The sequence below is a fragment of the Loxodonta africana genome, chromosome 10 (genome assembly GCF_030014295.1).
Source record: "Loxodonta africana isolate mLoxAfr1 chromosome 10, mLoxAfr1.hap2, whole genome shotgun sequence".
NCBI lineage: Eukaryota > Metazoa > Chordata > Mammalia > Proboscidea > Elephantidae > Loxodonta > Loxodonta africana.
In genome coordinates, this window is record NC_087351.1 from 105,593,810 (window position 1) to 105,617,044 (window position 23,235).

Sequence of the window (23,235 nt, forward strand, 5' to 3'; positions counted from 1 at the left end):
GCCGTTGAGTCAGTTCCGACTCATAGCGACCCTGTGCACAACAGAATGAAACACTGCCTGGTCCGGCGCCATCCTTACAATCGTTGTTATGCTTGAGCTCACTGTTGCAGCCACTGTGTCAGTCCACCTCGTTGAGGGTCTTGCTCTTTTCCGCTAACCCTGTACTCTGCCAAGCATGATGTCCTTCTCCAGGGACAGATCCCTCCGACAACATGTCCAAAGTATGTAAGACGCAGTCTCGCCATCCTTGCCTCTAAGGAGCATTCTGGCCACACTTCTTTCAAGACAGATTTGTTCGTTCTTTTGGCAGTCCATGGTATTATATTCAATGTTCTTCGCCAACACCACAATTCAAAGGCGTCAACTCTTCTTCGGTCTTCCTTATTCATTGTCCAGCTTTCACATACATATGATACGATTGAAAATACCATGACTTGGGTCAGGTGCACCTTAGTCTTCAGGGTGACATCTTTGCTGTTCAACACTTTGAAGAGGTCCTTTGCAGCAGATTTGCCCAATGCAATGCGTCTTTTGATTTCTTGACTGCTGCTTCCACGGCTGTTGATTGTGGATCCAAGTAAAATGAAATCCTTGACAACTTCAGTCTTTTCTCCGTTTATCATGATGTTGCTCATTGGTCCAGTTGTGAGGATTTTTGTTTTCTTTATGTTGAGGTGTAATCATTAGTAAGTGCTTCAAGTCCTCTTCACTTTCAGCAAGCAAGGTTGTGTCATCTGCATAACGCAAGTTGTTAATGAGTCTTCCTCCAATCCTGATGCCCCGTTCTTCTTCACATAGTCCAGCTTCTCGGATTATTTGTTCAGCATACAGATTAAATAGGTATGGTGAAAGAATACAACCCTGACGCACACCTTTCCTGACTTTAAACCAATCAGTATACCCTTGTTCTGTCTAAACAACTGCCTCTTGATCTATGTAAAGGTTTCTCATGAGCACAATTAAGTGTTCTGGAATTCCCATTCTTCGCAGTGTTATGCATAGTTTGTTATGATCCACACAGTCGAATGCCTTTGCATAGTCGATAAAACACAGGTAAACATCCTTCTGGTATTCTCTACTTTCAGCCAGGATCCATCTGACATCAGCAATGATATCCCTGGTTCCACATCCTCTTCTGAGACCAGGCTGAATTTCTGGCAGTTCCCTGTCGATATACTGCTGCAGCCGTTTTTGAATGATCTTCAGCAAAATTTTGCTTGCGTGTGATATTAATGATATTCTATACTTTCCACATTCGGTTGAATCACCTTTCTTGGGAATAGGCATAAATATGGATCTCTTCCAGTCAGTTGGCCAGGAAGCTGTCTTACGTATTTCTTGGCATATACGAGTGAGCACCTCCAGCGCTGCATTTGTTTATTGAAACATCTCAATTGATATTCCATAAAGTCCTGGAGCCTTGTTTTTCACCAATGCCTTCAGAGCAGCTTGGACTTCTTCCTTCAGTACCATTGATTTCTGATCATATGCCACCTCTTGAAATGGTTGAATATTGACTAATTCTTTTTGGCATAATGATTCTATGTATTCCTTCCATCTTCTTTTGATGCTTCCTGCATCATTTAATATTTTCCCCATGGAATCCTTCACTATTGCAACTCGAGGCTTGAATTTTTTCTTCAGTTCTTTCAGCCTGAGAAACGCCAAGCGTGTTCTTCCCTTTTGGTTTTCCATCTCCAGCTCTTTGCACATGTCATTATAATACTTTTTCTTCTCGAGCCGCCCTTTGAAATCTTCTGTTCAGCTCTTTTACTTCATCAGTTCTTCCTTTTGCTTTAGCTGCTCGATGCTTAAGAGCAAGTTTCAGAGTCTCCTCTGACATCCATCTTGGTCTTTTCTTTCCTTCCTGTCTTTTCAGTAACTCTTGCTTTCTTCGTGGCTGATGTCCTTCCACAACTTGTCTGGTCTTTGGTCACTAGTGTTCAATACATCAAATCTATTCTTGAGATGGTCTCTAAATTCACGTAGGATATACTCAAGGTCATATTTTGGCTCTCGTGGACTTACTCTGATTTTCTTCAGTTTCAGCTTGAACTTGCATGTGAGCAATTGATGGTCTATTCCACAGTCGGCCCCTGGCCTTGTTCTGACTGATGAGATTGAGCTCTTCCATCGTCTTTTTCCACAGATGTAGTCAATTTGATTTCTGTGTGTTCCATCTGGCGAGGTCCATGTGTATAGTCGCCGTTTATGTTGGTGAAAGAAGGTATTTGCAATGAAGAAGTTGTTGGTCTTGCAAAATTCTATCATTCAATCTCCGGAATTGTTTCTATAACCAAGGCCATATTTTCCAGCTACTGATCCTTCTTCTTTGTTTCCAACTTTTGCATTCCAGTCACCAATGACTATCAATGCATCTTGATTGCTTATTCAATCAATTTCAAACTGCAGCAACTGATAAAAATCTTCTATTTCTTCATTTTTGGCCCTAGTGGTTGGTGCATCAATTTGAATAATAGTCTTATTAACTGGTCTTCCTTGTAGCCGTATGGATATTATCCTATCACTGACAGCGTTGTACTTCAGGATAGATCTTGAAACGTTCTTTTTGATGGTGAATGCAACACCATTCCTCTTCGAGTTGTCATTCCCAGCATAGACTATATGATCGACCCATTCAAAATGGCCAATAGCAGTCCATTTCAGCTCACTAATGCCTAGGATATCGATGTTTATGCGTTCCATTTCAATTTTGACGATTTCCAATTTTCCTGGATTCATACTTGGTGCATTCCAGGTTCCGATTATTAATGGATGTTTGCAGTTGTTTCTTCTCATTTTGAGTTGTGCCACATCAGCAAATGAAGGTCCTGACAGCTTTACTCCGTCCACGTCATTAAGGTCGACTCTACTTTGAGGAAGCAGCTCTTCCCCAGTCATCTTTTGAGGGCCTTCCAACCTGGAGGGCTCATCTTCCAGCGCTATATCAGACAATATTCCGCTGCTATTCATAAGGTTTTCACTGGCTAATGCTTTTCGGAAGTAGACTGCAGGGTCCTTCTTCCTAGTCTGTCTTAGTCTGGAAGCTCAGCTGAAACCTGTCCTCCATGGTTGACCCTGCTGGTATCTGAATACTGGTGGCATAGCTTCCAGCATCGCAGGAACACACAAGCCCCCACAGTACGACAAGCTGACAGACACGTGGGGGATAGCCATCCTAGGGGTGTGAAATGTCTCCTACCTTGTTGTTGTTGTTGTTAATACAAGGCATATCTAAAACACGATTGACTCTAGGTATTAGAATAAACCAAACCAAACCAAACTCATTGCCATCAAGTCAATTGCGACTCACAGCCACCCTATAGGAGAGAGTAGAACTGCCTCATAGAGTTTCCAAGGCTGTAATCTTCATGGAAGCAGACTGCTACATCTTTCTCCCACAGAGCAGCTGGTGGGTTTGAACCACCAACCTTTCAGTTAGCAGCTGAGCACTTAACCACTATGCCACCTGCGGATAATCCAGAATCTAGTCCCTTTTTCAAAAGGGCACAGGTCAGGCCCTGGACTGAGGAGAAGCCGCTGGCCACCTCACTGGGCAGTCTGACACCAGGTGAGGCTTCTCAGGTGCCTCCCTGATAACTAACGCTCTTCTGTGTCCTCTTGTCTTCCAGCGATTCACGAGTTCCCCACAGACCTGTTCTCCAACGAGGAGCGACAGCATGGAGCCGTCCTGCTACATATCCTTGGTGTAAGTGGTCCCCTCCGTGCTTGGTGTCGCTAACTTCAGGCATGTGAAGCTGATCTGGCTTCACAGCGCATCAGAGATCTGGCTTAATTCGTGTGACAGAACTATGGGGAGGACAGATACTGGCCCTGTCTCACCAACGAAAAAGCTGAGACTTAAAGCCGTTAGGGACTTGTTTGATGTCACACAGCTAGGGTCCCCAGAGCCAAGACAAGAATTCAAGTCTTCTTGTGCTTCATTTTCTACTTAATCACGTGGAGGTGATAGCACCCACTCCATGTGTGTAAATACAAGTGACTATGAGTAAAGCGTGTCATATGTTCCGAGGCAGGAAATAAGTGCCCTGTAAATGATTGCTGTCATTAATCCCATGACGATTTCTCCTCCACCCAAATTTTGCCATCTTTACATAACTATATAGTTTATTTAAAACTTTAGTGAACTTCTTAACAAATTTCTCTCTATATTTAGATGGGCCTTGATGACAGTTGGTGGAGTTTAAGTAGCAATTCAAAAAAGAATAATGGGTTCAAACCTTTCTAGGTAAAAATAGACTCTTCTATGATAGGAGTCAGCAAAGTACAGCCCACAGCCAAATCTGGCCCACTACTTGTTTTGTTAAATAAAGTTTTATTGAAACATGGCCACACCCATTCATTTCTACGTTGTCTTTGGCTATTGTCTTAGTTACCGAGTGCTACCATAATAATGGGTGGCTTAAACAGCACAATACCACTATTGAATGGTTTTAAATAACAGAAATTTATTTTCTCACAGTTCTGGAGACTGAAAGTCCCAATCAGGGTCTCAGCTATGTTGAATCCTTCTGTGAGCCTCTCTCCTAGTTTCTGGCATCTGTCGACGATCCTTGATGTTCCTTGGTGTCTGTATCCCCCTTGTATGTGTCTCCATGTCTATTCTGCTCTTTTTGTACTCAGAAATGATTATGCTTAGGACCCCCCTACTCTGGTACAACTGCATTCACATAACAAAAGAAACCTCCTATTTCCAGGCAGGGTCATATTCACAAGCAAAGAGGGAGGGTTAGAATTTCAAAATGCATATTTTGGGAGATGGAAACCCTGGTGGCATAGTGGTTAAGAGCTATTGCTGCTGACCAAAAGTTCAGCGTTCCAAATCCACCAGGGGCTCCTTGGAAACCATATAGGGCAGATCTATCCTCTCCTATAGGGTCGCTATGAGTCGGAATCAGCTTGACGGCAATGGGTTTTGTTTTGTTTTGTTTTTGGCGGGGGGAACAAATTCAATCCATAACAGCTGCTTTTGTGCTTCTGTGGTCACGCTGAGCAGTTACAACAGAAAGTGTGTGGTCCACCAAGCTGAAAATATTTACTATCTGACCCTTTACAGAAGAATGTGCCACAGCTTGTACAAGGCAAGGTCATGGAAGCTCCATAGACACATCCAAACTCCCTGAGGGACCGAGTTGCTAAGCCGGGGGCTGTGGGGACCATGGTCTCAGGGAACATCTAGCTCAATTGGCATAACATAGTTTATAAAAAAAAATGTTCTACATTCTACTTTGGTGAGTAGCATCTGGGGTCTTAAAAGCCTGTGAGTGGCCATCTAAGATACTTCACTGGTCCCACCCTTTTGGGAGCAAGGGGGAATGAAGAAAACTAAACATACAAGGGAAAGATTAGTCCAAAGGACTAATGGACTACAACTACCATGGCCTTCACCAGACTAAGTCCAGTATAACCAGATGGTGCCTGGCTACCACCACTGACTGCTCTGACAGGAATCACAATAGAGGGTCCTGGACAGAGCTGGAGAAAAATGTAGAAATTTTAACTCACAAAAAAAGACCAGACTTACTGACCTGACAGAGACTGGAGAAACCCTGAGAGTATGGCCCCCAGACACCATTTTAGCTCAGTAATGAAGTCACTCCGGAGGTTCACCCTTCAGCCAAAGATTAGACAGGCCCATAAAACCAAATGAGACTAAAGGGGTACACCAGCCTAGGGGCAAGGACTAGACGGCACGAGGGGATAGGAAAGCTGGTAATAGGAAACCTGACGTTGAAAAGGGAGAATGTTGACATGTTGTGGGGTTGTTAACCAATGCCATAAAACAATATGTGTACTAACTGTTTAATGAGAAGCTAGTTTGCTCTGTAAACCTTCATCTAAAGTACGATTGAAAAAAAAAAGAAAAATGTGCCAACTCTGTTGTATACTATGAGAAAATGAAGATAGTCCAGGTTTGCTTACCTGCTTTGGATCAATCACAGGAAATTATCCTTCTGATCAGCTCCCCCACCACACAGGGCTATCTGCTTGTATCTTTAAACCCAATCAAGTTTGAGTCTTTGCAAGAGATAATTAAGAAAGCGAAGTCTGGGCTTCTCACACATTAACAACGAGGGAATAATGGATGAGTGAGGTTTTAATTAACAGGATAAACCATTAATGAAAACGAAAGTTGGAATGTGGGTTGTAGGCAGATTTTGAATTACAGGCCTGTAAATCATTTCTAGAATAGAGTCATTATATTCTAGTTTTCTCTGGCCTGATACTCCATACCTTTTTACTCAGGGTGTGTGGGTTTGGCTAATTGGTTCTGTAACTCTGTGGTCCCACTTCATGAAAGTTTTGGCATTGCTGAGAGAAAATGTTTTTTTCTGAATCCAAGAGCACCTTAGGAATTTTGCAGGAACACTAGTTTGGGGGTCAGCAAACTCGACTGGAGGGCCAAATCCAGCCCACCAGCTGTTTTTGTAAGTAAAGTTTTATTGGAACACAGCCACGCCCACTGTATGGCTGCTCTCATTCTACAACAGCAGAGTGGTTGCGCAGAGAACCCATGTCCCACAAAGCCCAAAATATTTACTGCTCAGCCCTTTACAGAAAAAAATTGCAAACTGCTTCTTTAGAGCCAGAAAAGGCTCTAGCTTTGGGACCATTTTATCTGTAGCACTAGGAAGCTTCTCAGTAAAGGCTGGGAATTTTGTTTAGCCCTTGGCCCAAGCAGTGGTAATTGTGGTGCCATCATGGCCCCCTTTCCTCTGCAGTTTTTCTGAGGGTGTGTCAGGGGTGAGAGGCCCTTTGGCCTCACAAGATGCCCTTTGTCTGTGAAATGATGTTGGAAGGAATTTCTGTGAATGTGAATTCAATTCAGAATCCCGAAACTGGCCACAGGGTCTATCCCACCTTACTCTCTCCCTTTACCCGTACCCCCAGAACTTGTTTCCTTTTGCTCTTTGCAAAATGTAATGATTCAAATCCAGAGATTGTCATACGCAGACTCCAGGAGATACTTTCCTCACATCCCTTGGCCAGAGCTAAGGCATCTTCTGCTTTACTTAATCTGATGAACCGTGAAGGTGTAGACTATCACACTGTCTTGGCTGGAAGACCCCAGTCTCTCCTTACAAGCAGGTCATCCACACCGTATTTTCTTTGAAGAAAGAACTGACTTCCCCATCACTTAAAGTTCTGTTCCTTTCTGTGGGTCCTGGCCCTTGCCTCTCCCTCCTTCCTCACATCCTCCATCTCCCACCTCTCGTAGTCTGCTCTACCTGCACCAGTGGCCTTGCTGTTCCTCAAATACACCAACACGCTCCCGCCTCAGGGCCTTTGCACATGCTGCTACTTCTGCCTGGAATGCTTTTCCCCTAGAATATAACTTGCCTTGTCCCTCACTTCAGCCAAGTCTCTGCTCAGATGCCAGCTTCCTGGGCCATCCTCCCCTTCCGTCCCACTGATTCCGGAATCTGCTTCATTTTTCTTCCTGGCAATTAGGGATACTTTGTCTATTTGTCTGTCCCCCACTAAGGTAAGTTACAAGAGGCAGAGGCTTTTTCTGGCCTCCTGTCCTCACCGCTGCATCCCCAACGCCTAAGACGGTGCTTGGCATATAGGATGAGTCAATAAAGGCTTGGGTGGCTGAATGAATGGGCAGGCGGGCAGGGTTTGGGATATAAAACCAATTTATAACTACTGATTTATTCATGCTCCTTCATAAACAGAGATAGAAACTGAGACCTGGAGACATGACATATCCAAGGTCCCATGGCTAATAAGCCTCAGAGTCAGCATTAGAATCCAAACTCTGCTCCATGAGCCCCCCACCGTAAATGGCCAGCATGTTTTAAACACATGCCAACAAGTAGTATCCCAGGAAATGCTGGGTCTCCTGTCGCCCTGTAAAAAAGGAAGGGGGATGGTTTGCTTTGCAGTCTTTGGGTGATTCACATGGTTAACATGCTCACTTCTTAACCAAAAAGCTGGAGGTTGAGTCCACCCAGAGGTGCCTCAGAAGAATGGCCCGATGGTCTACTTCCAAAAAAAATCAGCCACTGAAAACCCGATGGAGCAGTTCTACTCTGATACACACAGGGTTGCCGTAAGTCAGAGTTGACTCCTCAATGGCAGCTGGTTTGGTTTGTTTTAATGATGATGGGGGTGGGGGTGTTGGCAGTCGGTTACAAGGAAATGGTACCTTCCCTAAAAATGAGGAGGGGAGGAGCGGGTCATGGTTATTATTTTAAGCCCTTAAAATAGTAACCCTAAATGGCTTCCTCCTTGGCTCTTGCCTTTTGAGAGTGCATTCTGGCTCTGGGAAAGAGCTGCTTCTGAAAGGAACACCAGCCATGTGTCCTGAGTTTTAGCCCTGGTGGCGTGGTGGTTAAGAGCCTGGCTGCTAACCAAAAGGTTGGCAGTTTGAATCCACCAGCCACTCCTTGGAAACCCTATGGGGCAGTTCTGCTCTGTCCTGCAGGGTCATTATGAGTGAGAATTGACTCAAAAGCAACAGGTTTGGTTGTTGTTGTTGTTGTTGTTTTTTGGTGCCACCCAATAAATTCTATCTTCTCTCTGTGTCTCAGTTTCCGCACCTCTCAGTGAGGAGATTAAAGGAGCAAATCTCCATGGTGCTGGCATTCTCCTCCGTGCCCGCCATCCACCTGGCCTCTGCCCTGTGGCCTGGCTTTGGGTGTGGCAGGCACCCCCCAACACACACTCCCTCTTCTTGTCTCCGCCCAGACCCTGTACATGTTCTACGCGTTGGCCATCGTGTGCGATGACTTCTTTGTTCCATCTCTAGAGAAGATCTGCGAGGTATGTAGTAGGGACTTGGGGCCCCTCCCGGAAGTTCTTTGGGGGGTGAAGGGGAGAGACTGAGGGCATGTGGGATGTAGGGGACAGACTGAGAAGGGCGGGGGTGGAGTGAGGACACCCAGTATAGAGACCTCACACCATGCACTTAGGGTCTGCCCCACAAGAGACCTTCCTCTGGAGCCCCCAGGGTAGTGTTGGTGGATGGCACACCTCCCCCTGCTCCCGCCAAGGGCTTGGCAGAAGAGAATGCTCCAGCGCAAAATCATTACCTGGAACCTCTGGATCCAAGGCAGGCCACCAGCACTTATGCTGAGCCCTGTTAGTCGAGAGCCCAGCCAGGCCTGCAACCTGGGTGGTTTCCCATAACCAGCTGTAGGTGGCAGGTAACAGGTGGGGATCCGAGCTCACTAGATGGCTCACCTGGGCAGGATGCTGAGTTGCAATGGCAGGGCATTCTGTCTGTCCTGACCTTTGCAAGCTGACTTGTTCTCCTTTTCATTATTTTGTCAATTTTTCATTTCTTTTCTCACTTCTCCCCATATACTAGACCCCAGTCTACCCCTTTCCTCTGCTTTGGCTTCTAGTCAAGGAAGGAAAACTACCTTTGTTTCCGCACCTACCATGCCTGCCAGACACTGTTGTAAGCACTGGGGAGCCAAAGATGAAAGACCCAGCCCCTGCCCTCAGGGGCTCATCGTCCAGGGGAAGGTCAGCATGTGGAACACAAGCCCTCACTCCATGTAATTCGTGTTCCAACAGATGGAGGATAAGACACAACACGTGTCTGAAGAGGGCAGCTGGCTGGGGGCGGGAGGGCGGATAGCTCAGGAAAGGATTCACCAAGGAGACATTTAATCAGAAACCCTGGTGGTGTAGTGGTTAAGAGCTACAGCTGCTAACCAAAAGGGTTGGCAGTTCACATCCACCAGACGCTCCTTGGAAACCCTATGGGGCAGTTCTACTCTGTCCTTTAGGGTTGGTATGAGTTGGAATTGACTCATCGGCAGCGGGTTTGGTCTTGGTTTCAGAGAATGAATAGAAAATAGACAGATGGAGAAAAGGGAAGAAATTTCCAAGCTGTAGACCTGGCAGGAGCAGAGCAGGGAGGCCAGGAGACCAGGTTGAGTGGAGGGAGTGGGGCTTCCAGCAGAGTGGCTGGTGGGCACGAGCTCAGGACCTAGGGAGGACAGGCTGCCCAAGGAGGCTGCTGCCAGTTGAGGAGCTTGGCGTCACCTACAACACTGCTTCCCCATGCCTGCCCTCGCTGTTGAATGTCTGGTCAGCACATTCACTGCCCCAAGGGTCAGTGGTCACTTCTGTTCCAGAGACTTCATCTGAGCGAAGATGTGGCTGGAGCCACCTTCATGGCTGCAGGAAGCTCGACGCCAGAGCTGTTTGCATCTGTTATTGGTAAGAAATCCCACCAGCCTGAGACACAGGATCTGGAGAGAGCCCAGGTGTGGTGCTCAGGGCAGTGGGGGGCATTTGTCAGCTCTGAACTTCAGTTTTCTCATCTGTAAAATGGGAGTATTGGAGAGACAGAAAGTAGATTAGTAGTTGCCTGGGGATTGAGGTGGGAGAGAATGGGGACTGACCGTTAACAGGTACGGGGCTTCTTTTGGGGATGGTGAAAATGTTGTGAAATTAGATTGTGGTGATGGTTGCCCCATTCTTTGAATACACTAAAAAAAACAATGAATTGTATACTTTATATGGGTAAATGTTATGGCAGGTAAATTATATCTCAGTAAAAGCTGCTTTTTAAAAAATGGAAGAGTTGAGCTGGATGGTCCCTGAGGGGACTGTCCCTTCTCTCGTTTTGCTGTTCTCACCAGCATCAGGGTGTTCGGTTAGAGTAAGCCCCTCCCCCGCCTGTTGGAACAGGGGCGCAGTCCTCACAGTCGGCCTGAGCCTGAGAGGAAGGGGCTGGCCTGGGGCCATGTGGACAAGAGCCAGGATTTGTCTTTCTCCTTCCAGGTGTGTTCATCACCCATGGAGACGTGGGAGTTGGGACCATCGTAGGCTCCGCTGTGTTCAACATCCTGTGTATAATCGGAGTCTGTGGGCTGTTCGCTGGACAGGTCAGTGGTTCCTCTCCCAGCCTATCTGACGAGCTCCCCTTAGTTGTAGAAGTGGAAGCTTTTGTGCAGGGAGGCTGGGCTGCCAGTGGGGGCACTTGCTGTGGCTGTCAGCAAGCCAGCTTCCCCCTCTGACCCCATTTCTGTGTCTGACATTCTGTGGGTCTGAGAGGCAAGAACGGCATCCGCTGTCTCAGCCAGCCCTAGGGTGAGAGTTCATTCCACAGCAGTAAATATTTAACAAGCACCTCCTGGAACCCTGTCCCTGAACTAGATTCTGGAAATATCTAGGGCCTGGCTCTGGTCTTCCAGCAGGAAATTCAAACCTGGCACCTTCCTGGTTTTCAGAGCCACAGGGGGTACTAGGCTGGACCTCGTGGGAGGGGCCTGCCTGTCTGAGGGAGGTAGAGGTGGGCAGCCAGTCACCTCCAGAAGGTACCAGCATCGGGTGGAGCAAGCAAGTATCTCCGTCCTCCGCCTCAACTGACAGCTTCTGCCCTGACACGTAATTTTAGCGCTTGGAGAAATAGCAGCAATTCTGCCGTCACTAAAAAGCGTTGCTTGGTTTTGTTCTGGTCTCCAAATGTGACGGAGAGCAAGGGGCAGCAAGGAGGCACAATTAGGAGGAGCTCCATGGGAGCATTCCTGCACCTGTGTACCTGTGGGGGTCTGGGGGGGGTGAGGAAGCCTCCCCACGGCTGTGTCCCCCAACCCCGTTGCCCAGCGATAGTAGCTGACAGCCCTGTGCCTGGCAGGTGGTGCGCCTGACGTGGTGGGCCGTGTGCCGGGACTCTGTGTACTACACGCTCTCTGTCATCGTGCTTATTGCGGTGAGTTAGCCCCCCTGCCCCAGGTGGCGGGGTGGCTGGGACCCTGCTAAGTCCAGAACCGCTGCCAACTCTGCCCTGCATCAGAACTAGAGACCCCACGGCTCCCCCAACAGTGGGGTGTGCTGATGGCTCACTGCCTTACGTTGACTGGTTCCCCCACCACCGTGCCTCCCTCTCCCAAAAATCTTGTCCCTGGCACCTTGGTTATGGAGCAGCCCCAGAAACCCTCTTGAAAGCAAAAAGGCCTGGAAAACACCAAGGCACCTGTCACCCGGTCCATACCGTTAAGCTCAGGCATTTGGCTCCTCAGAGGCCCTGAAGACCCTTGCCGAGAGCCACTGACTCTTTGGGGGACCCAGCTCTAGAGGCAGAGCTTCTGGTTTCATGAACAACTGCGGAACATGTGGGGAGCAGCTTGAAGTAGTCAGAGGTGGCAGCTGGGGTCAAGGCAGGAGCCTGGGGAAAGAAAGAAAAGGCAGAGGAGCCAAAACAGGGCTTCCTGGGGCCTGCTAGTATCAGGGCAAGCAATCCTGCATACCCTGTGGCCCCCCAGGGCTGGGGGGATCATGGCACATGACATGACATGATAGTGATGTGCATGACAGAGACTACTGCCAAGGCATGCGCCAGCCACGGGAGAGTGGTTTCAATCCAGTGGAACTTCAACGTGGTGGCACTGGGGCAGGCTACATTCAAGGAGGGCACACACATCGAGCGTGCACAGAATGTACCCTACAGCAACAGTTCTCAGCCCTCCCAGACCTGGAGCCAGCTTTCCATGACAGCCACTGTATCAGTTATCTACTGCTGCGGGACAAATTTTCCCCAAAGCTCAGCAGCTTGGAACAACAAACATTCATTATCTCCCGATGTCTGTGGGCTGGGAATCTGGCAGTGGCTTAGCTGGGTCCCCCAGCTCAGGGTCTTGTGGGGCGGCAGTTGAAGTGTTGGCCGGGACATGGTCATCTCAAGGCTCGACTGGGGAGGATTCGCTTCCCAGATCACTCAGAGGGCTAATGGCAGGCCTCGGAGCCATGCTGTTGGCCAGAGACCTCAGTTCCTTGTTCCCTGGGCCTTGCCATAGGGCAGCTCACAACATAGCAGCTAGCCTCCCTCAGAGAGTGGGTGAGAAGGTACCCAAGATGGGAGCCACAGTGTTTTGTCACCCAGCCTCAGAAGTGTTGTCCTATCACTTTGCCATTTTCCCTTTGTTAGCAGCAAGTCACTAGGTCCAGCCGGCACTCAAGGGGAGGAAATGACATCCACTCAAGGGAGCCTGAATACCAGGAGGGGGGATCACTGGGGGCATCTTAAAGGCTGCCTACCACACCCCTGAAACTGAAATTTAGAGATAAAATAATCTACACAATTTCCAGAAAACCAACTTAATGCCCTAATTGTAATATAAGGAGACATAAAAATGAAGGAACACTTTTTTCAGTATGTGACTGCTTCAGCATGACCACGCTTGAAAAAAACACAAAACCAGACCAATTGCCTTCGAGTTGATTTCCAGCTCACAGGGACCCCATGTGTGCAGAGTGGAACTGCCCTCCACAAGCTTTTCATGGCTGTGACCTTTTGGAAGCAGATCACCAGGCCTCTCTTTTAAGGCACCTCTGGGTGGGTTTGAACCTCCAGCCTTTCATTTAGTAGTCAAGCACTTAACTATCTGTGCCACCCAGGGCCTCCTGACCACACTAGAAAACCCGATGAAGTAATCCGATGTTGCCACATTCAGGGAACCACCAGGCCCGACAGTTACCAATGCAGACTGATGCCGGCATGTTGGGCTTGAACCTTAAGCACCATGAGTGATGGTGTGATTTTTCCAAAGTAACGAATGCCTCCTGAGAAAATTCCAAACAAAGCAAAGTACGGTCGTCTTTCAGCTTGCACAGCAATTACTACCTTGGTTATGTAGTGCTGCTGTAACAAAGATGCCATGAGTGGGTGGCTTTAAAGAACAGGAATTTATTTTCTCATAGTTCAGGAGGCTAGAAGTCTGAATTCAGAGCATGGCTCTAGGGAGCAGTCCTTCCTTGTCAGTAACCCCAGAAGTCCCATGACGTTCCTTGTCGTCCGTCTGCTCCTATGTGTGTCTCTGCGTCTGTTTTGCTCTTTTTGTAGTTTAGAAGTGATTAGGTTTAGGACCCACGCTGTTCTGGTATGACCTCATTAACATAACGAAACCATTGCCCTCAAGTCAATTGTGACTCACAGCGGCCCTAATGGACAGAGTAGAACTGCCCCATAGAGCTTCCAAGGAGCGGCTGGCGGATTCAAACTGCCGACCTTTTGGTTAGCAGCTGAGCACATCAACCGTTTGCAAATAACGAGGCCAATAGAAGTCAGCTCTGGGTGTTTTGGGGTCTACATTTGTTTTTCCTTTGGAATAAACATACCGCCTCTTTCTTTCTCTTGCCTTTCAGTTCATATACGATGAAGAAATTGTGTGGTAAGTTTTAACATTTGTTTTTAGCTATTCCTTTTTTATTCATTTCCAGCGTCCTTGTTTGTTGGCTTCATTGAATCATAAGCTTAACATGTTGTTAAAGTAAAATGGTATCATTCTAAGCAATCATACCTTTATTTATCCTTCCCAAGTGGCGAAAAGTGTTTCCCTTAATATTCCCGGCCTGATAGGTATGAAGATGTATTCTAAAGCTAAAATAGTTTAAAGAAAAAAAGTGTGGTAATTTCCCCAGGGATAAGCATAAGACAATCTGGACTATGGAACCAAGAATCCAGAAATGGGGCCATGAGTCTATGGGACGTAGGGATAAGACAGGGGTGTCACGACAATGCAGTGAGGGAGGATGGGGGTCTCCAGTGTTGCTGGGACAGCTGGGGACCCACACAGCAGACAATAAAATCAGATCCCTCCCTCACACTTTACTCGTAAAACCAAACCCGTTGCCATCGAGTTGATTCTGACTCATAGCGACCCTATAAGACAGAGTAGAACTACTATCCCATTGGGTTTCCAAGGAGTGGCTGGTAGATTCGAACCACCAGTCTTTTTGTTAGCAGCCGTAGCTGCCTCTCACCTTATACAAGAAGAAATCCCAGGTGAATTAATGACCTAACTATAAAAAGCAAAAAATGTTTAAAAATGATTAACAGAACAAAATACAGGGAGTTGCCTTTGACATCAAGGTAGGGAATGATCCCTTCATTAAGATATGTAAAGTACAAACTTCCAAAGAAAAGATCGATAGCTACACCCTATTTTATAGCGAGTGAACGCGTGGTGCCTTCCAAAGCCATCAAAATTTCTTTTTTTGATGGTGGTTTGGAATCTGCACCCTGCGTGTGATTACTTGTGGCAATAGGTGCAGGAGATCTGGCTGAGGGCATTCGGCTGCCTGGAGTGAGGGGCTGGCCCCTGAATCCTAGTCCCAGCCTTGCCCCTAGCTCTGAGAAGGCCTCTCTGCTCCCCCGGGTCTCATTTTCCTCAGCCTTAGGTGGCATTGGAGGGGATGCAATTAGATCATCTACATGTCCCTTTCTGGTTCTGCTAGTCTGTGGGTTTCCTGTCAGCAAAGGAAGAGCTCCCAAAATGGCTGTGGCTCATGCCGGGCACATAGTAGGCCTTCAGCACGTGCTTGTCAGATGAACAAACAAGCTTCAGCTTGTGTGGCTTCTTCAGAGGTCTGTGGTCAGAGCCCCAAGCGTCCCTGCTGTGCACGGGTTAGATGCAGTATCCACAACACAAAAACAAACAAAAAAAACAGTTGCCATGGATTTGATCCCTACTCATGGTGACCCTATGTGTGTCAGAGTAGAACTGTACCCCATAGGGTTTCCATGGCTGTGATCTTTTTGGAAATAGATCACCGCGCCACCAGAGAACAGCAAGAGTGCATCCCAGCAAGACCACCTACCCCACCCTGTTTCCCAGGAGGCTTCTATGCCTGGGCCCCACCCCTGTCTTAGTCAGTTCTTAGGGCCCTGTGGGATGCGAGCTCCTTTCCACCTGCATCACAGCTACCCTGGTATCTGGGTCTCAGGTGGCTGTCAGGTCTCTTAAGATTGTATCTGTGTGACTCCAGGCCAATATCTGTCCTGAACCCTGGGGTGTGGTGGCCCTGGTCCCTCCTCTGCCACTCCCCCAATTCTCTGTAGCTGGTGCGAGTGGGGCACTCTGCTTGGGTCCTACAGACCTCCTGTAGATAAGTAGACCCTCCCTTCAGCCTTCTCTCTCAGCCTCCAAGAGGGCTTCAGATGGGGGGGTGGGGGCAGGGGCAGCCGCAGACCAGGGCGTCTTCACCCAGCATGCCTGGGTCTGGGCTGGGCGCGGGGACAGGGCAGACAAAGACACCCTGCCCTCTTCTGCCCCAGCCCCCCATGCCTGGGGAGGGTGGTGGCTCCCCGGCTCTAACCACAGTCTCGTTTTTCTTTTTGAGGTGGGAAGGCTTGGTGCTCATCATCTTGTATGTGTTTTATATTCTGATCATGAAGTAAGTACCTTGCCTTCAACTTCTGGGCTGTTCTAGCCTTTTGCTTGAGCCAGGAAAAAACCTCCGCCTCCGTGGACTCTTTCCATCCCTTTTGTCCAGCCCCAGGTCTCTGGTGGGCACCCCAATGGGGGCAGCCAGAATGTGGGGGAGTGATGTTCAGACACTGTTTGGGGAGCCTGTCCACAGCCAGGCCAGGCAAATCATGCCAGGGTAACTGCTCCCCAGAATGAGATGCAAGCAAAGACCTTCGTACCCCTACTCTTTGCTGCTTCTCCAACCCTAGAGTGGCCACGCTTTCTTTCTGTCTCTATAAATGTCCAGTCACCTTAATACCACTGTCTTCAAAACACCAGGCAGCTTTAGCTTCCTAACAGGGTACCTCTCAGGGCCGCTGCCATGCACAGCCACAGGGGGCGCCACTCACAGTACTGAGGGCATAAGCTTCATGTCTCTTTGAAAGTGGCCCAGATCCAACTACCTGTGAGCTGAGCCAGGCTCAGGTTTCATCTTCTTCCTCACACCTCCACAGGTAATTAAAAACAACCCTCTGAGTTGAATGAAACTACAAATTTCCACTGTGTTTTATAAAAATGGGTTATAACTTGTCAAATTTCAAGAGAATCACCTTCAGTGAGGCAGCCAGCCTGAGGGGCTTTGAGACTGAGAGAGACTCGCATCTCTCAGGGAGGATGGCAGGGCTGGCTCTGAGAGAGCAGGGGTTGTTCGCGGAGAGGCCCACCTGAGTGTGATTTGCTGATTGTGGGAGATTGGACAGGCCAGGTAATGCCTCCTTCAAGCCTGTCCTACAGGCTTGGCTGAGCTCCTTTTATTCAGACAGGCTTGTATCTTACAGTAAGCAAGTATGAATCATTTTCTTGGGCCAAAACTCTCTAATGCCCCCAGGAAGCCCACTAACAACTCAATAGGAGCAGCCCCTCACACTGCACATTGTTTAAAGCTCCTGTCAGGAAACCCATCAGCTTAGGAAACATTGGTTCCCCACCTTGCTCCCAGCGGGACACCCCAGCAGACTTCCCCACCCACGCTGTCGGTGGGACTCCCCTCCCAGGTCCCCCCTGACCGACTGTCTTACTCTTCCAGGTACAATGTGAAGATGCAAGCCTTCTTCACACTCAAACAAAAGACCGTCGCAAATGGCAGCACGGTCAACAACGAGCTGGAGGATGGTAATGGTTACTATGACGTTAACTATGATGACCCTTCCATGCCATTGCTGGGGCAAGGTAAGGCTGAGCAGACAGGAGGGATGCAAATACTGTCATTGAAGCCACTCTCTCCTCTTAAGTGCACATACGCAAGTACGCATACACACACACTCCCCCTAAATTGTCACTCTCTCAGGATTTGTCATTGTTGTTAGCTGCTGTCAAGTCAGCTTCGACTCATGCCAACCCCGTGCACAGCGGAATGAAACACTGGCCAGTCTTGTGCCGTCCCCGTGATCAGCTGTGGATTAGACCATTGTGATCCATAAGGTCTTCACTGGCCAAATTTTGGGATAGATCACCAGGCCTTTCTTCCTAGTCTGTCTTAGTCTGGAAGCTCCTTTGAAACCTGGTCGCCATCATAGCAACGTGCAAGCCTCCACTGACAGGTGGTGGCTGAGCTGGAGGTACATTGGCTGGAAATCAAATCCAGGTCTCCCACATGGAAGGAGAGAATTCTGCCACTGAATCACTACTGCCCCCACTCTCAGGACTTACCTTTGATCAAAGGCATCTAAATTGAGGAGGGAGAATTAGGGTCTGAGATGTTGCCCATATATTGATGTTGTTTTAGATGGAAGAAGGATAGAGGGAAGGTACACCAGGAAAAAAAAAAAGTCCCATCCCTGGGAATTTTCCAGCCCTTCTGAGGAAGGTTCAAGGTCCTACTTGGCTCTCCTGAAAGGCAATGGTGTCTCTGTGACCCATGTAAAAGGCCAGCAACGGGAAGCTGAGGGCTTGGGGGTGGCAGAGCAGGCCTAAGCCTTCCCATGGTCCTCACGTGCCAGGCCCAGACTGGAGGGACCCGCTGGCTTCTAGGCTGGGAACATTTGCCCAGAAAATGAGTCAGGCCAGGAACGGCAGCCACTGAGCTGAGCAAGAATTCCCCGACCAGTTCCCCAGAGAACCCCACTTGGAGCCCATTGCCCTGGGAGAGAGCAGCCTCGTCTCCTCAGCTGCCCTTAGCCGCCTTGTTTGGAAACTGGGGTTCTGGGCCTCCAGAGCCAGCCCTTGTCACCTCTATACCCAATGCCATCAAGTCGATCCCAACTCATAGCGACCCTATAGGACAGAGTAGAAACTACTCCACAGGGTTTCCAAGGCTATAATCTTTCCAGAAGCAGACTGCCACATCTTGCTCCAGAAGAGTGGCTGACGGGTTTGAACCACTAACCTTTCCGTTACTGGCCAAGCACTTAACCATTGCGCTGCCAGGGCTCCTTTTGTCATCACTATAGAACCCTGAATTGTCTAGGCCTGATTGGCTGCTTCCTTGGAAACCTTGTCCTCATTTCTTAATAATCCAGCCAGTCACCAGGTGATTCCCTCTGTCGGGGAGGCTGCCAAAAAGAGAGGAAGTTCACGTGCCTCCGTAACAGAGACCAGTGTTAAAGTCTGAATAACCAACCCGTTGTACCACGACTGTGCTCCGCAGGGTTTTCAGTGGGTGATTTTTCAGAAGTAGATCATCAGGCCTTTCTTCTGAAGCATCTCTGGGTGGACTTGAACCTCCAGCCTTACCAGCTGAGTGTGTTAACCCTTTGCACCACCCATGGACTCCAAAGCCTGAATAGGTTCTTACAATTAGGATATCCAAAGCCAGGGTTTAAGGCGGCTTCCTTGAGTTCCATCCCCCAGTATTGCTGAAGGCCTGTGGAGCCAGGTGAAATAATTGGGGCTGGCTGGCCACCTGGGAGGTTTTCTCCCTGGTCCCCATGGCCCTGGCTAGTCATGCCCTCTTTCAGGCAACTTTGAGTCATTTGTGATGCCAGCCATTGGGCCAGGTGATCTTGGAGGGGCCCACATGAGCCTGTGTCTAGGACATTTAGCGGCTATGTCTATATTCCTTGCTCCCCGCCCTCCAGGTGTTTGTTCTATTGTGGATCAGAATAAGGGTTTCACCCCCACACACTTGGAGCAAATGCATTCTGTCCCCTGTCTCGGTAACCCCCAAAAGGGGACACTTGTAGCAGATGCCCAAGTGAAGGGTGACTCTCTCCACATGGAAGGAAGCAGACTTGGGGGGTGGGGTGGGGTGCGGTCAAGGCCACAGCCCCCACTAGGGACTGAGCAAAGGAAGCCAGCAGAGTGTGGGATTTTGCCTGTGTGTCAAAACACAGCCATCCCATTTCTATATTTCATTAATACAGAGCAGCCTGCCCCAGGGGAGAGCCTGTTTCCAGGACAACCTCCTCAGAAGGGGAGGCAGTGTTTTTTGCCTTGGTTTTGGATTTTAGATCCACATACACAATGGCTCTGAGGTACCTTTTGAAGGTTTCCACACACAGTCACTCGGGACAGAGGTTGCTTCTTGCCCAGTCACGTAGATGTGAGATCAATACCTCCAGGCTCTCCTAGACTGGCCTGACGAATGAGAGAAATACTGAGTGGGGAGCGCCAGCCCAAGAGCTACCTAGCACCCTCTGTGGCTGATGGAATGTCCTTGTTCCCAATATGGCGGGGGCCTCAGCTACTGGCCCTTTCAGGGAAATCCAGGCTCCCCTCAGGCCTCTGCCTGCGTGGGACCTTTTCTGGTGCTTTGTCTTGACATGTCTCCATCCCTTTTGCACCCCAATAAGGACTTCCCCACAAGTTAATTTTTCCCCAAATCTCTTCAAGTCTGGGACAATTTCTAGGAAACCAGAAGATTAGACATAGGACTGTCCCTTCCCCCAAGCACTGGGGAAGGAAGGAAGATAATGTCTCCTTTCAACTGGGAGAGAGGGAAGGGCAGGCCTGTTCTTCTAGAATTGGAAAGTGGGAGCCTAAAGGTTTAGACGTTAGGGTTTTCTAGTCCTAGTTGGAGGGTTGCCCCTTGCCTCACAGCCTCTCACTGTCCTATAAAAGGCTCCCAGAGGGACATGCGTGAGTCACTCCAGTGCACTGGCCCTTAAAAACAGATTTGACCGAAGCAGGAGGAAGAAGCACCTGGTAATATCCTCTGGTGGTGCTGAGGAGAACAGGGGCTTCAGGACTTTCTGAAGCCGCTTTTCCAATGCCGTTGTCAGGGAATCCTGAGATGTTGTCAGAGTTCCTCTCAGCCCATCCTCAGCCTCTAGGCAGGATGCTGTCTAACCACCCCCCCCCCACAGAATATAAGATTCCTGGCTGCTAGATTCTTTCAGGAACACATACACACAGAAAATCAGAATCCTTGTGGCCACACCTCTTGTCAGGAGAGGAAATTATAAAGCCTTTGGCCGCCGCACTTACAAAACACCTTTGTGTTCTTACATCTTCTCCAAGGTCATACAGCTGAGCTAGACAAATCGGCTCGGACCAGTTCTTTGTTTTTGTTCATTTAGTCTCTTTTCTAAGACTTTGACAAATGTTTCACATCACACTGCAATTCTAGTCAGAAAGCAGGGCCCTACCCACCAAGAAAGGGTCCCGGGAACAGATCCAGGAAGGCACCCCTGGTTCCAGCCACTGAGAGCTCAGCCTCTCCTTCCTCGTTTCCAGGTGGCCTTGGACCCAGCCTAACAGCCAGGCCCCCTTTGACCACTGGCCACTGCGTTGTACTAAGCTAGTCTAGCTCAGTGGACTCAGTGTGGGACCATCCCAGGCTACCTGGCCCCGGGTACAACTTTGACTTGGGTCAGGGAGGAAGAGGTTGGTGCCTGGCATTGGGCTGAACTTGGGGGAAAATGTGCTTTAATTGAGTTACCTTCTGGGCAGCCTCTCTGGGCTTGCAGGTACCACCTTGTGCTGCCACATGGTGGGCGGTACCAGGACATAGTACCTGGAGAGCAGCTATCAGGGCTGCCACCTGAGAAAGCCGACACTCCATCGGCTCCCTCCTTCTGAGCCCAGGGCTCCCCATCAGGGCCCATGACAGGGCTGTATCTCCTGGAAGGGGCCTGCAGCTCTTTGGCCGGTTCCCACCTGCCTCTGAGATGGAGCCCCCTGAGCATCCTGCAGCAGGGAGGGGCTGTGGGCACTCCTGCTCCTCAGAGAGGAAACAGAGCCATCGCATTCAGCCAGGCAAGGGGTCATCCCGAAGGCCAGAGGCCTGAGCATCGAAGCTCCCTGTAGAAGCCCCTCTACTAACCTACTCCTCCAAATAACCCCCGGCACGGCACCGCCATCGAGAATGCTGCCCAGCCTCTGGCACCCACCGCACGCTAATCATATCTGGCACTCACTGTCGGCCTTTGTCTCCTTAACTCCTCTCCTCTTCTAAATTGTAAGTAGTCTGCTTTCATGCAAGCATAACACATGCATTTAAAAAAAAAAAAGTCCCATGAGCCCAGCCCAGCGCACGCCTCGCTGGAGGTTGGCATCCATCTCCAACAAATGCATGGTCCTGGCTTTGTTTTCTAACCCACACGCCTCCTGTCTGCTGAGCCTCACTGCCTGTTTGGTGAGGGGTGTGCGTTTGGTGTGCGTTTGTTCATGTTTGTGCCATTAACTCGCTCACGGGTTTGCTCCCTATACCCAGTCCCTGGTTACCCTATTGCTCGTGAAGAACACTCACTGGGAACAGGTTACCAGGGCAGAGGGTGGGGCATATCCATTTTTACAGCTGCTCAGTGGGGAAACTCAGCCTGCTTGTGTGTGCTGTGTTCATGAGTTCAGTTTCTAGAACCTTCTGTGACCCTGGAGTTAAATGTGAAATCCCCCAACCCAGGCCATGCTTGCAAAGATTATAAGGAAGAGGTCCAGGGACTAGGAGGCTTTATTCAGCCTTACGATGTGGGAAAGGGTAGAGAGAAGGAGCAGCCCCACTCCTGGAGGGTGCTGGGCTTTGTCAAAGCAGCTGGGCTCAGCCAGTAGCCTGTCATGTGCCCTTGGGCAAGCAGGCGCCTCTCCTGGGCACAGCTGCCTCATGTAGGCCCTGTGAGCCTCACTGCTGGGCCCCTAGAGGACAGTTAGAAGCACTCTTAAATGACCTGTGGGGTGGAGATGGTCATTTAAGGAAAAGCCCCAGAATGAGTCACAGGGACAAGTGGCCACGTGGGAAGTCTAGAGCTTTCCCAACATTCTCCATTCTAGGTGACCCCTGTCAATTTGAAAAGTTTCTTCTGCACCTCTGTCAACCAGAGGAAAGAAAAGCCCCTTCACAGTCAGCCATGGGGCAAAGGTAGCAGGGACCCTGTCTGTATTGTAGGTGGGCTGCCCAGTGAGGCTGAAAGACCTCTGCAGTTAGCCAAGACAGGGCTCCAGAAGGGAGGGAGCGTCCACAGGTGTAGGGGGGTTGCTAAAGGTGGGACATCGGATGAGTGGTCCCATGGCACCTGTCTAATACTTCAAGGTGGCAGGCATTGCAGAACCAGTACTTTGACTAATGGGAGGTGCTGAGGCCAGTCAACCCGACTGGCTTCCAGGTGGCTGCCGGCTGCCAACCCAGAGAAGCCTACCACACAAGGGGAATCCATCCCAGACCTTAGGTGTGTCCTCACGGAGATTTCAGCACTAATCATGGCATTGTGCTCAATAGTGAAGGAGAAGCCGCAATATGGCAAAAACCCCGTGGTGATGGTGGATGAGATCATGAGCTCCAGCCCTCCCAAGTTCAGCTTCCCAGAGGCGGGCCTACGTGTAATGATCACCAATAAATTTGGGCCCAGGACCCGACTACGGATGGCCAGCAGGATCATAATTAATGAGGTAAGTTTGTTTCAGAGGCAGTAAGAACCAATGGCTTTGGATAAGTTCTGACACCATGACAAGGCCTGGATTATCAGGGCTCTTCCTGGTCTTGGCCACCAGGGTGTCTGCCACCAGGCTGTCCATGGTCGATGCACCTATTTAAGGAAACCCAAGCCTGAACATCAACCACAGGCAGCGCATGACCCATTCAGGTGGGATTTTAAAGCAGACAGCAATCGAACATCATGTCTCCAAT

General features: G+C 49.2%; 1 protein-coding gene across 2 annotated transcripts in view; it reads left to right on the forward strand.

The window, feature by feature from the left end:
* The window catches only part of SLC24A4 (solute carrier family 24 member 4), a 209,507-nt gene that overhangs the window by 151,144 nt on the left and 35,128 nt on the right, over positions 1-23,235 (forward strand). Inside the window, exons 3-11 of one of the 2 annotated variants that reach the window (XM_003408831.3) lie at positions 3,633-3,709; positions 8,716-8,790; positions 10,116-10,200; positions 10,768-10,871; positions 11,624-11,698; positions 14,131-14,156; positions 16,108-16,161; positions 17,263-17,405; positions 22,828-22,997. In XM_003408831.3, coding sequence (XP_003408879.2) covers positions 3,633-3,709; positions 8,716-8,790; positions 10,116-10,200; positions 10,768-10,871; positions 11,624-11,698; positions 14,131-14,156; positions 16,108-16,161; positions 17,263-17,405; positions 22,828-22,997 — 809 coding nt within the window. The remainder of the gene's footprint in view (positions 1-3,632; positions 3,710-8,715; positions 8,791-10,115; positions 10,201-10,767; positions 10,872-11,623; positions 11,699-14,130; positions 14,157-16,107; positions 16,162-17,262; positions 17,406-22,827; positions 22,998-23,235) is intronic. The other variant, XM_003408832.3, reaches the window with a different exon arrangement.